This window comes from Hoplias malabaricus, chromosome 3 (genome assembly GCF_029633855.1).
Source record: "Hoplias malabaricus isolate fHopMal1 chromosome 3, fHopMal1.hap1, whole genome shotgun sequence".
NCBI classification, from domain to species: Eukaryota; Metazoa; Chordata; class Actinopteri; order Characiformes; family Erythrinidae; genus Hoplias; species Hoplias malabaricus.
In genome coordinates, this window is record NC_089802.1 from 49,119,871 (window position 1) to 49,133,611 (window position 13,741).

The 13,741-nt window shown below is 40.8% G+C and overlaps 1 protein-coding gene across 1 annotated transcript; it reads left to right on the forward strand.

Moving 5' to 3' along the window:
• The first annotated feature begins 2,038 nt into the window (after positions 1-2,038).
• LOC136691953 (solute carrier family 41 member 1-like) lies at positions 2,039-13,422 on the forward strand. The gene is made up of 10 exons (XM_066664919.1): positions 2,039-2,322; positions 3,386-3,493; positions 4,325-4,396; positions 4,512-4,656; positions 5,606-5,752; positions 7,350-7,494; positions 8,091-8,170; positions 11,027-11,161; positions 11,345-11,493; positions 12,134-13,422. The coding sequence occupies exons 1-10, from the start codon at positions 2,314-2,316 to the stop codon at positions 12,281-12,283; spliced, it is 1,140 nt and encodes a 379-aa protein (XP_066521016.1). The 5' UTR covers positions 2,039-2,313; the 3' UTR covers positions 12,284-13,422.
• Positions 13,423-13,741: the final 319 nt, after the last annotated feature.

The window sequence follows — 13,741 nt, forward strand, 5'->3', positions numbered from 1 at the left end:
TGGTGTATAAAGTTCAAGACTATATAATACATGCCTTTAGCTTTCCTGGAAAGGGGCAGGGATTTTTAATGCAGTAAGCTGTGGATAGTCTGGGTACGTTCTGTCCGTGAGTCACATCAGCATCCATCTCACAACAGGTGGCTTTGGTGCAGTGGTCTTCTTATGTAAGATGTCCTCACATCCTCACAATGACAGATGAAGTATTCAGACACACTGTATGTCACATCAACTGCCCCCTTAAACCCCTTTAACCAGGTCCAGGTCTTCACTCACACACAAACACATACATACAAACACGTTTGTGTCATAATCAGTTAATAAATAATCCATAACAGTTACTACACAACAAAGCCTTACTAAAGGGATTCAGGAATTAAGATACGGGTTTGAGTAAATGCGGTGAGGTGGAGCAGCAGTACGGCCTCACATGCAGTCATACCTGCAGAGGAGGAGGAAACATGATGTTACTGAATCCTACGTCATAACTCGGGGTCATATTTTTTGCTGAGTCACAGTCCACAGTCTCTACTGCCCTTCAACTGTCTGCTGGGGTTAAGTGGGAGAGAGTGAAAAAAAGGAAAGAACAAACCTCCTTTCTCTGAAAATGAAAGCCTAAGTCAATTGTTTACAAAGAGCCACAGATTTAAAGGCAGGTGAGAAAAATGGTGTGAGTGTGTGTGTGGGTGTGTGTGTGTGTGTGTGTGTGTGAGAGAGAGAGAGATTTTGTGCATGTGGCTGGACACCCATCCACAGGGAAGAATAGACAAGACGTCATGCTGCCTAAAAGGGAGAACATGAGATGATGCAATTGATAGAGAAAGAAGAAGGAGAGGTAGAAATCTGCTCATCTCACCACACAGTGAGTCACAGAGAGAGAGAGAGAGAGAGAGAGAGAGAGAGAGAGAGGGAGAGAGAGAAAGGGGGAGAGCAGAGATAAGCACAGAGCGGACAGAGATAGATAGGGAGAGAAAGAGACAGAGAGAGAAAGAGAGAATAAGTGAGAGACAACCACTTTTGGAAGACCACTCAGCTTTCACCCACCTGCGTCACTTGTGGACTCTTATTTTCTCTTGGATAAATCAGCACTGGTCAGGAGATTCAGCTTGAAGAGAAACTCCGTTTGATACATTGTAAACTCTGCAGGATCACCAGCTGCTGGCATCTGCTCCAGTGGTCTCTGCCTGTGTGTGTGTGTTTGTGTTCTACGAGATGATGAGGGGGGACCTGCTGCAGGGTATGAACGCGGATCAGCAGAGGACACACTCTAAAGAAAAGAAGCTGGCTGCTTTCTGGGTCACTCTCTCACACCGCACCAGAACCTTTTTCAAACCCCGACAACACTGCGCATTCCACAGGACTCCATCGGTAGCAAAGCTACTGAAGAGTGAGGTCTAAGTGTGTGTGTGTGTGTTTGTGTGTGTGTGTGTGTGTGTGTGTGTCTGTATGTGTGTGTGGGTCTGTGCGTGCACAAGGTATTGAACCTGAAACTGAGAAAGTAATACTCCAGATTTTCTGTTTCACATGACTACGTCATATGGACAACAAACCTTCACATGTTCATATGAAAATGGTGTATACATCTGAATCAGGTAAATAGAATGCTTTATTTCTCTGTATTCACTGTGAGCGCGCGAGAGAGGGCTTGACCTCTACAGATCAAGACCATATCTGACCTCAAAACAAAATGAGGATGACGAAAGAAGACGGCTAGAGAACAGCAGAAGACAAAGAGACAATAATCAGATTTGGAGAAAAGCTGGGGACCAACAGGTGCCAGTCACACATTTCTCCTCTGTGTTTGTCCTCATCCGCAATCTAGTCCCAGAAGACCTTGCTCTCTTTTTACTGCTTGCTTGACTGCATTCTGAGGCAAGGACATCTGAAGGATTCTCAGCTGAATGACCACTGCATCTGAATATCCATAATCAGTGCCTCCCATAGTAGTCCAGTTCTAACTCTGTGATGCTGTGTTACACCACTGAGACATTTAAACTCTTTTAGAATGATGCTGAATTACTTCATTGAAATGAAGGATGAACTCTAGTCTCCTTCATATGTTCTTTGGCTTCAAGAGCTCACTCCAGGTCAGTCTCAGGAGGATCTCCACAGACTGGCTCTGGAAGTGGTTTTTAATGTTTTTTGAGCTAGAGCTCAACAGACACTGCAAGGTTTCACCTGTAACCTGACTCACCCTACTGAAGGCTGCCTTCCAGAGTCATTCCTGTATATCTGCTCAGGTGTGTGTGTGTGTGTCTCAGACAGAAAAAGAGAGAGAGAAGCAAGATCCGCAATCCAACATTCATATTTATAACTATGTCTTATGTAAGTATGAATTTCCAACAATAGATTTAACTAACAGGGAAAAAAACGAATCTCTGATTTGTTAATTCTCTTGAAACATTCTTTTACCTATAATGGTCCAAAGAAAGGTATCTAATGTTTCTTCTGATCATCTTGGTTATATTTTGTAAATATAAACTAATTTAAAATGTGACTCCTGTAACACACTGAAAATACTGGAGCTGAGGCATGTTGACAACAATGTAACATCATATTTCCTTATAATTAAAAGTAAAATTGAGACTAAAATTTGTGCCCATTCCTGCATGATACAAGACTTACGCTCTCCAACACTCCACTCTCCTTTGGCATAGGGAACTTGAATTTATTTTTTTCTAAAAGCAAGCAAACAAGCTAAAACATGTCTTTTGGGCCATCAGAAATGAGGTCAGGCCCAATTAACCCAGCAGTGTTTCTGCATAGAAATGATATATGGCTTTATCCTTGTGCAGTAGAGTTTCAGGTTGCATTTCTTGATGCAGCTGTAGACTGCTTTAAGTGACAGCAGTTTTGGGCGTTCCCATAGACTGTCCCACAGGAGTATGACAGTTTCTAATTCAGTGCCATCTGAAGACTTGAAGGTCACCTACATTCAACAGAGGCACCCAGCCTGTCCATAAACAGACTGAGATTTCTCCTGAGCTTTTTCATCATGTCATATGCAGTAGATGGTGAAAGATCACAATTCCTTGCAGTCTTGTGTTCTTATTTGACCTGTTTGACAATTCCTTTGTGTAATTTTTATTTTATCTGCTCATTGTGGAGTTTCAAAACATAAACCTTCTACTCATGTTTTGCTCCCATTCTAACGTTTTGAAGATGATTATTTGAGTTCATATACAAAATACAACAAAGTTTGTCAGTGAAAACATTGGAAATATTTTATTTGTACTTTTTGTCACTTAAAGTTTCAAGAAAATACACACAGTGCACACAGAGCTTTCTAATTTCCACAGGAATGCACAGATTGTGGATGCAGTGATTATTTCCTGAATGTATTTCGTGTTTTCATGTCATCTGGAGTCCATTTTGTTTTGTTTTTCAGCACTGGGAAATGTTTAAGGAAATCTCTGAAGTGTTCATCTTGGTTCCAGCTCTTGTGGGCTTGAAGGGAAACCTGGAGATGACTCTAGCATCCAGACTCTCCACAGCAGTGAGCAAACACACACACACACACACACACACACACACACACACACACACACACACACACACACTAAAGCACTATGCAGTGAATACACACCCAAAGCAGCAGTAAGCCATCCCTGGCACCCGGGGAGCAGTTGGGGGTTAGCTGCATTGTTCAAGGGCACCTCAGCTGTGGCCTGAGGGAGGAGCTCTGTTCTTTCTCTTCTACCTTTACCCCAGTTCTCCTGCCGATTGTGGAAATTGAACCAGTGACCATCTGGTCCCAAACCCACTCCTCTAACCAATCACCCACAGCTGCCCCCAGGGTTTGAAGGTGTTCAGTCACATGAACATTAGTAATGTCAGGTACTGATGTAGGGTGATTAGCTCTGGATTTTAGACACCACTCCAAATCATCCTAAAGATGCTCTATTACTTTAAAATACAGTTCAGAGCCCAACGCTTGGGGGCTTTATACCCCTCTGGTCAACACGTTGAATTGGATGTGGTGAAATTAAGCTTAATTAAGTTAATATTAAGTAGCTGAATTTAAAAAACATATAAAAACATTATGGACATTGTGACTGTGGAATCTGAAACTTGTAACCTTTTGTATTGGGGTAATTATTTCTCCACCATTTGAAAATATAAGTGTTTACACTGTCTGAGTGTTTCATTACAAATGCTCCATAAGAAATGGTTTAGAGGTTTTCTAAAATTGTTGTTCAGCAGCAAAAACTGAAGGTTCCACCATTGTCTTTCTCTTATACATTTAATTTTTACAGATACATGGTTGTCTTACAACAGCAACAACACTCTGACACGTCCACTTCATCATAATTGTCTTTTCTTCCAGGCCAACACAGGCCAGATGGACAACCCCAAACAACAACTATTGATGGTGTCAACCAATCTGGCCCTAATCCAGGTCACTCCAACTTTCTGCACACACATACACATATGCAAAGTTGTCCATCCCAGAATTGTCAACTGCTAACACTAGGTCTGTGACCAACACCGTCCTCATTCTGTGTCTCTGGCAGGTGCAGGCCACAGTGGTGGGTTTTTTGGCGGCTCTGGCTGCAGTAGTTTTGGGGGCAGTCAGCAGAGGCAGAGTGGACCTATTGAAGGCTGCTGTACTCTTGGCCAGTGGAGTGACCACAGCTTTCATTGCTGCTCTTACTTTGGGTTAGCTCATTGCATGCTTTATACTTTCCTTCAAATTATATTTCAGATGTCCAAGGGTTAAAGACTGAACACTTTTGCACTGGAGCTTTAAGGCAAATGTAGCTAGGGAGCAACCCGTAAAAAGTTGTGTAGAATTAGTCTTTACACACACAATCACACAAAGTTTGGAGTAGGACTTGTACCCAGAACCTCCAGGTCCCTGGAGCTGTGTGACTGCGACACTACCTGCTGCTCCACCATGCTGGACACAAGGACAGAGAAACACATTAGAGATTGATGTGCTAACAGTTTTTCTATTAGATTCTATGATTAAAATACTAATTTGTCTAACTGATTTTAATGGTCTTTTTCTCCTCATTATGCTACACATTGCAATCTTTACCCCACTGGTATAGTGAGCAGGTGGGTTTCTGAGTTTGTGGGAGTGTTAGACTGTCCCCAGGGCAGGGAGAGGTACTGAGGGTGTATGAAATACATTTATCCACCTTTGAATGTCACTTCCTAAAACCATTATAAATCTACCTGCATGATAAGTAGATTATATAAATACCAGGGACTTACAGAATGCCCCTTGTATTTACATGAACAGAAACACACTGCATAGCTTAAAACAGAGGTATGTATTACCAGATCCAGATCCCCACAATTTAGTTTCAAATTGGCTGGTTTCTTTAGCTCCGAACCAGGAGTAAGTGGACCTGAATTATCTATCAGCCATATTGAAGCCATATATGTAAGTTCAGTCTGTTTTTACAGTATGTTTTCCTGCTTCAGAATCAGCTGACATCTACCATGCCTTGACTTATTGGCAGCATTGTTAAGTGGAAAATGTGACTTCTCTGGAATAATGCATCACTGCGTCATTCTGGAAAGCCAGCCATATGTCTGTATTATAGCAGCAGAGAAAAGAGCTAAACCCTGGTTTTGTCGATCTTTGCTGTCTTTATAGGCCTAGTTATGGTGGGTGTGATTATTGGATCTCGGAAGTTGGGCATTAACCCTGATAATGTGGCCACACCTATTGCTGCCAGCCTTGGGGACCTCATCACCCTCTCACTGCTGGCAGGATTTGGCAGCTTCTTCTTCCAGTTCAGAGGTTAGTTCTCTTTACTAAGACCCTAAAAGAGCCTAGAGACCATTTTTCTAAGACCCTTAAACATCCCAGATTTAAACATATCCACTCTCTTATGAGAGCTTTAGAGGTTTTAAGGGCAACTCCACCATTTTTTAAAATTATTATTATTATTATTATTATTATTATTTCTGCTTTATTAATTTGATGAGTTAATGATGATCTAGTGAACTATTTCCTTGTACAGAATTCCTTTATAGCAGTGGTGATAAGAGCCTGGGGTTTGTGATGTATATAACACCAACGTATTTTATTTTCTTTCCACAACCACCAGGTGATGCTGTTTTCAATATGTAAATTTGTATGTAAAAATTAATTAATAAAAAGGTTTTATTGGGTCTTGCATGAATCTGCCATTAATTATACAATATTTCGTTTATTGTGAAATTTGTTTTAGGTTAAAACATGACCTCAAATAATCATATAACGTCTTAGGTGTGAGGTATCTTTAGTACTACTCTTTATTTACTGATCAATAGCATAATGCGGGATTAGTTTAGTGGTCACGATGATCAAAATTTGCTGGTGTTACGTATTATTGTAGGTCTTGGACTGTTCTAAAAACCTTGGACACACTTACGGAGTTATTAAAACAGTTTCTATTGTCTAACCAGGGCAGAAGAGGACGGACAGGATGTGTTGTAGGCCACACTGCAACATACTTGTCGATTACTGCTCTGTCCATAGAAAATTCATAATTACTTCTGCACAGTTGGAGCATACACCTAAAAGAACCCTGGTACGGTGGCCCATGGCCACAAATCATGTAGAAAACAGACAGAAGATGAGAATTCAGCAACACTTTGGGGGAAATACAAATACGTCAAGAGAATACAGCACAGGATGTATATGATTGTCATCAGTTAGCCAAATTAGCTGCACTGTGGTGTTGTTGCTAGTGTGATGTTAGTGTGCTCTCCTTACAACAGGTTGTGCTTTAATGTGTTCTCATTCGTCATCAGTGACAAATTCAAATACACATACATTTATAATATTTGGCCATTTCTATGTATGGCGTTGTATCAGTAGTTTTATTATTATATGTTTGGTTTTATATTTAACTGTTATTATTGTTAATAAAAAGAACAACAACAACATTATTATTATTATTAGTAGTAGTAGACATAATAGTAACACAGGACAATACTTTTATTTTTTGACATGCTACATGACCACATTCCCATTGAAAAAACTTGCCCTTGATCCAATATGGCGGCTTTCAAGATGGTGGCCATGTTCCAGACATGGCCTAAAAGATAGGCTCCCTCACTTATTATGTGCTGGGGTATTTAGATAAAAGAGTGTCCTGTGACTTTTGACTCCCCCTGTAGAAATATTCTTTTGTCACACTGTGTTATGAGTAAATGCTGTTGTGTTCTTTCTAGAACATGTTTTTGTTAATTGTGTTGTCCCTCTGTGTTTTGTATTTTTGTACATTTCTGTTTTTCATTAATGTTTTTTCTTTTTTGTTTACTTCTGTTGTTTCTAGACTCTGGGACCCCATACAAAGGACTACTGTTGGTTAACTGTCTTTAACTGTTAGTTTCCTGTTGCATTGTAGAGTTGTGGTACGTATCAACAGTGACGTGTGCCATGTTCCTTACGCTCGTCCCACTCTGGCTGGTCATCATTTTTCACAGTCCATCGATCAGAGAGGTGCTAAGGTCTGGCTGGTGTCCTGTCATTGCTGCTATGATAATCAGCAGGTAAGGACTAACGGTCATCAACTGGTCACATCAAACCTGCAACATGCCTTTTGACCACCAGTCATTTTAGAGATGAGGGCAAGATCAGAAGTATAATGCAAATCTGTTCAAACCTGTAATGAAACTTAGAATTATAGAATTAGGAAGAACCTCATCCTCATTTACAGTTTACTTAAATACACAAGAATTCATGAAGTACAGGGAGTAAAAAACACAAATAAGATTACTTCTTCAATAAGCTGAAATAGCTCAGGTTTTCTCCCACACAAAAACACCAAAAACACAAGTTGGTAGGTGGATCGGCTACTGAAAAGTGTCCTCTATGAAGGACTGGCGCCCCCTCCAGGGTGTGTTCCTGCCTTGCGCCCAGTGATTCCAGGTAGGATCCGGTGCCACCGTGACCCTGAACTGGAGAAGAAGTTTCAGACAATGTATGAATTAATGAATAAGCTCAAATTTAAAGAATTGTGTAAATACAAGTACATTAAGATTTATTTAATTGTTTTCAGTGCATCCTGAATTTAGATAAAAGTTTATATTACAATACAGTGTTTATAATGTATGTTTGCGTTTGTTGTTACTTGCTCTCTCCACAGTGCAGGAGGGTTGATTCTGGATAAGACTGTAAGTGATCCTCAGTTTGAAGGCATGGCAGTGTTCACTCCCATCATTAATGGTAGGTTCCACAAGCTTTGGGCCACAACATTCTTTCCAAAAATAAATAATGATGCAATCACTTTATTTTCTGTATAAAAAAAACAGTTTGTAAATCAAACATTTAATTTACTTTACTATTGGATTAGTTCTCTAGTAACAAACTGTGTTCAAATTTGGTTCATTCACATGACAAATATTGGCACTTGTGTTCACAAAACTATGTTCCATAGAACATAAAAATAAAAGTATTGTAAGTGTTTACAGTTGTGTCTGAACAAAATGTTATTATCATCAATAATATTTATCATTTTGATAATGATAATAATAGTATTGAATAAACAGGTGTATATCTCTGAAGTGGTGTCCTCACTCACTGTTCCTCGGGCTGTGGCAGGTGTGGATGTACTGCGACAAATCTGATTATATTTCGTGCACTCAGTGAGGATGTACAGCTCTGTCTCAGGCCTGTTCAGAGGGCAGTGCTGGCACATTCTCTGCTCTCTGGGCAGCCAGGTCTTCCTGTATTTGCCTGTCTCTGTGGCGAGGCCATGAGCACACTGAGTCTGTATTTTGTCAGGGTGGGTCTCAGTTTGGGGTCAGTCAGTGTGGTCAGGTAATCTGCCGCTCTGTACTGATGGTTTAAAGCTGAATAGTACTGCAGTTTATTCTGAGATTTACACAGAGTCACCCAGTAGCTGATGGAAATTTTTTGAAGCTGTTTTTGTAATTTGGTTGATTCTGATTGGATTCGCTGGTGTGTTCTGGTCCTGAGAGTGTGGGCTGGGGTCTCTCTCTCTCTCTCTCTCTCACACACACACACACACACACACCCAGCAGCTTATCAAACACTTTTTCATTCTTTCTTTGACACTTTCACTCTGCTATCTTTCTCTTGTCAGTTATATCTTACATTCTCTCTATGATTTATTCTTTCTTTCTCTCACCCTCGCTTTCTTTCTGTCCCTAGATTCATCTCTAATTCTTTCCTTTTTTTATCTAGCTCTTTTATTTTTTTTTACTGGTTTACGCTCTCCTTCTCCATCATCTTCTTCTTTCCATCATCTCCATCATCTCTCCATCATCCTCTCTTTCTCTCTCTCCTTCTCTCACATTCCTTCCCTCTTCCTCTCTTCTGTAATTCCTCACACTCTGAGTTCACTGGGGTCAGTGTTAAACAGTGTTAATCTTGTTGCTACTCGTCAGATCCGCTATAGGCTGAGGGTGAGGGTTAGAGAGAAATTCACCTTGTTGATATACACAGTCATATGCAGGGCTGTTAGGACATGCCCTCATTAGGTTGCTTCCACTCCGCTGACTTTTTCCTTCCTTTTATACTACACAATAGTGCTGTGCCATATCATATCGCTCACAATAATATCATCATAATTTTTAAAACGCTAAAAACAATATATCATTCATTGTCTGTAACCACTTACCCAGTTCAGGGTTCTGGTGCCCACCCGGGATCATTGGGCACAAGGCAGGAACACACACTGGAGGGGACCCCAGTGCTTCACAGGGTGACACACACACTCATTCACCTACAAACGTGTGTTTTTGGACTGTGGGAGGAAACCAGAGCACCCGGAGGAAACCCACACGCACACAGGGAGAACACACCAAACTCCTCACAGACAGTCATCCAGAGCAGGACTTGAACCCACAACCTCTAGGTCCCTGGAGCTGTGTATCTGTGACACTACCTGCTGCACCACCGTATCGTGATATCAGTGATATTCAGACTTGTTTACGTAATGACGTCATGCAGTTACCCATAGTATGGGTTCTTTACGAGTCATTTAGCCACAGTGAAGTACAGTGAAAAGTGGCTCTGAGGTGGAGGGATTTGCTCCAAAAGAGTGAAGTGGCCTGTAGAGGTGGTTTGGTTATAAAATATCAGATGTACAATAAACCATGGTACAACCTCCTATCGACCAGGCAAGACCTGCTAGACCACCGTCAGACAAACAATATTTAAAGCTTTTATTTCTCAGAGAACTACAATCTCTACTTTTGCTTCAGATTTGAATAAATACTATTTACTAAAGACAACTCAACACTATAGGTCTGAAAGGGTGTGGAGCTGTCAAGAAGCCATAACTAAAAGAACAATATAGTTGGTGATCTGCTAAATAAATAAAGAAGCTGCTGTTGTTCTAAGAACAAAGGCCCAGTCGCCACAGACAAAAGACAGTAATATGTGTAGGATTATTGGACTGCTAGACGCAGACAGTGCAGCCAGCGTCTAGCACTGAACTTGTGTGGAACTAAAGTGGAAAATTATGCCTGCACACTTCTTTGAAAGTGTCTTTAAAAAAAATAGAAGCTGTAATGAAGGCAAATGCTGGACAAAGCAAATAAAGCTAAATTTTGTTGTTGACACTTGTTAAATAATTTGTTTGTGACAATGAAATTAAATAAATCATGGATGTTTTGACTGGGACACAGTGGCATAGTGGCGCAGCAGGTAGCGTCGCAGTTACACAGCTCCGGGGATCTCGATTCCCATTCCAGGTGACTGTCTGTGAGGAGTGTGGTGTGTTCTCCCTGTGTCTGTGTGGGTTTCCTCCGGGTGCTCCGGTTTCCTCCCACAGTCCAAAAACTAGTTGTAGTTGGACTGGTGACTCAAAAGTGTCCGTAGCTGTGAATGTGTGTGTTGCCCTGTGAAGGACTGGCGCCCCCTCCAGGGTGTATTCCCGCCTTGCGCCCAATGATTCCAGGTAGGCTCTGGACCCACCGCGACCCTGAACTGGATAAGTGCTTACAGATAATGAATGAATGTGTGTCATATAGAGGCACTTAAGTAGCAACTGTCTTTTCTTCATACAAAGTTTTCTTTGTACTTTTTTTTTTTTTTTTTTTTTTTATCTTTTAGGTGTAGGAGGGAATCTAGTGGGGATTCAGGCTAGCCGCATCTCTACCTACCTTCACTGTGTTAGCAGCCCTGGAACCTTACCGTACAGCATGAAGGAGGGCTGTCCACACCTCTGCAGGACTCTGTGCTCTTCAGGTCAGAGACCAGTCACAATCCAGACTCTGGAGACATGCCGTTTTGTTTGTATTGTACTGATTATTGTTTACATTCATAATTGTGAAATGTGGTAGATGCTCTATTCCACAGCAACTTACAATTCGAAGACTGATCCCTAACAGAGACTGTGTTTGTTGTCTTTCTGATTATATTTGTGATTAGGAGTGAACTCCACCTCTGCTAGAGTTCTGCTGCTGCTGGTGATTCCAGGCCACCTCCTCTTCCTCTACACTGTCCATCTGATGCAGGGTGGACACACCATTTTGACCCCTGCTTTCCTTTGTTGCTACCTGCTTGCAGCAATGCTACAAGTAAGAGGTCAAAAGACCAAACAAACTCTTTCTCTTGCACACACACAAACACACACATACACGCTTACACAGCACTTTACACATATATAACTACGGTTACTCATTGAGCCCATTAAATGAGTATGTTGTTAAAAGTAGCTGGTTGCTCGGATAATAAACAGCCACAGCAATCTTGCCACGCCAGCCAATCTCGACTGCCACGATCAGAGATTTGGAAACATTACACACCCAGAATATCACACTTACTGGAATAAAATTATTTGGTTTTATTCTAATGTTGGATGCTATTTGTTCTTTTTAAATCTCATAATCCCTGGTGCCTTAAACCTTTGCACAGTTCTCTCTCTCAGCTCCAGGGACCTGGAGTTTGTGGGTTCAAGTCCCGCTCCGGGTGACTGTCTGTGAGGAGGTTGGTGTGTTACATACATCCACACTCAGTGAAGTGCAAGCAACTGGTGATTTTTGAAATGGAGGAAAAAAGTAAGGCTTGGCGTTTTGAGCGGTGTGTGGCAGTAATAAATCTATTACTGTTACTAAGCCCTGGCTTAAACCCAGCTCCAAATTAGAGCCATATGTGAGTGAAACTAGAGCTCTGTAGCCCTTCTTCACTCACACCCTTTCTCTCTCTCACTCTCTGCAGGTGCTGATTCTGCTCTACGTGGCAGAAGTATTAGTACGGCTAATATGGCGTCATGGTCAGGACCCTGATAACTTTGCCATCCCCTATTTGACTGCACTTGGAGACCTGCTGGGCACCAGTCTCCTGGCCATCACCTTTAGGACAGTCTGATTCTCCCTTTACCGCTCTCTATATTTTAATTATTAGATTCGATTCAAAACAAAACAAGGCCTGCAGTATGAGGTATTTTCCCTCCCATGAGCCAATCTTCACTTCCATATTCAAAATAAAGTTCAATTCTTTATGTTTAATTACATTACATTAGTTCGTCTTCTTGCTCTAGGACACACTACATGTGAACAGTGTATACATTTCTGCACACTTTGAGGAGTCATGAATGTAGTTGGAGTCATATAAGAAGTTAAGAAGTTATAAATGCATTTAATTACTTACTGAAGCGTCTTCTTCACACTGTATTAATAATTTGTGGGACACTTATGGCCTGCCCAGTGGTCTTTTGTTGTGTTTCAAAGTCATTTTTACAGCCTTTTGCCTTTATGAAGGTCTGCTTTACTTGCACTGACCCTTCTCCGTTCTTTACGCTGAAATATCAGTGCAACAGATGGCCAAGAAACAACTGAGCAATTAAACGTCTCATTATTTTTCTTCTCCTCGTTTAAAATCCATTGTTTGTGGACACAGATCCAAAATACATAAAAATGGCCAATTACTCATCGACTGCACTGTATCAATGCCACATTGTTGAGCAGAAGCCATTTACTGGAGTCTCAAAAGTGACTGATGAGGCTTATCACCATCTTGAGAAAGGCAATTAAAAAACGAAAAATGAATCACATTGGGTTAGGAATAGATTCTTCACATTAGCTCCACTGTAAAAGGCTGGACTAGGCTCCGTTAAACTGTTATTCACATTCAGGCCATCTACATATTTGTGAACCAAACAAAAGCTTTTCTCTGTAACGCAGTGTGACTGTGAACAAGGTTTAACAGTCACACGATAGCACTGTTCTCTCTAGCATGTAGCCTGTCAATGAAGAGTGCATTTTCTTTGAAACAGATAGAAATAATATTTTAATGCTGTGCCTTGTTGCTGATTGGTGTAAATTAGTGATGTCAGATGAGCTGCTCACCACTGTGCACTGTATTTATAGTACACATTAAGTTGCCTGCACTTGCTGTCATAGTCTATGCAAAGGAGATGTATGATTTACTGTGCATTTTATACACGAATGTATTTGTTCTATATGCTGCAAAGTCTTACACCATCTAAAGAAATGTAGTTTTTCACTCTCAACTCATTCAATAAAAACTATGTTTAAAGTTTGCCGAAATGGTTTTCTCTTACAAAGGACAGAACGAGCGTGACTACATTTCCATTTTCACTGCTCAACTTAAATGCTCTTTTGGGGAGTTTGTTAAGTTTATCTGAAAGGATTTTACTCTAAGTAATTTAGTTATTTTCATCTGTTTATCATTGTATGAATATTCCATGATACAGACTGCAGGAAATGGTGTTAAAAAATAACAGACCAGCCGTATGACAGGATTATATATTTCTACATATTTGGAATTTGTTTTTGTTAATTAAGTGTGAACCTATTTGCATTT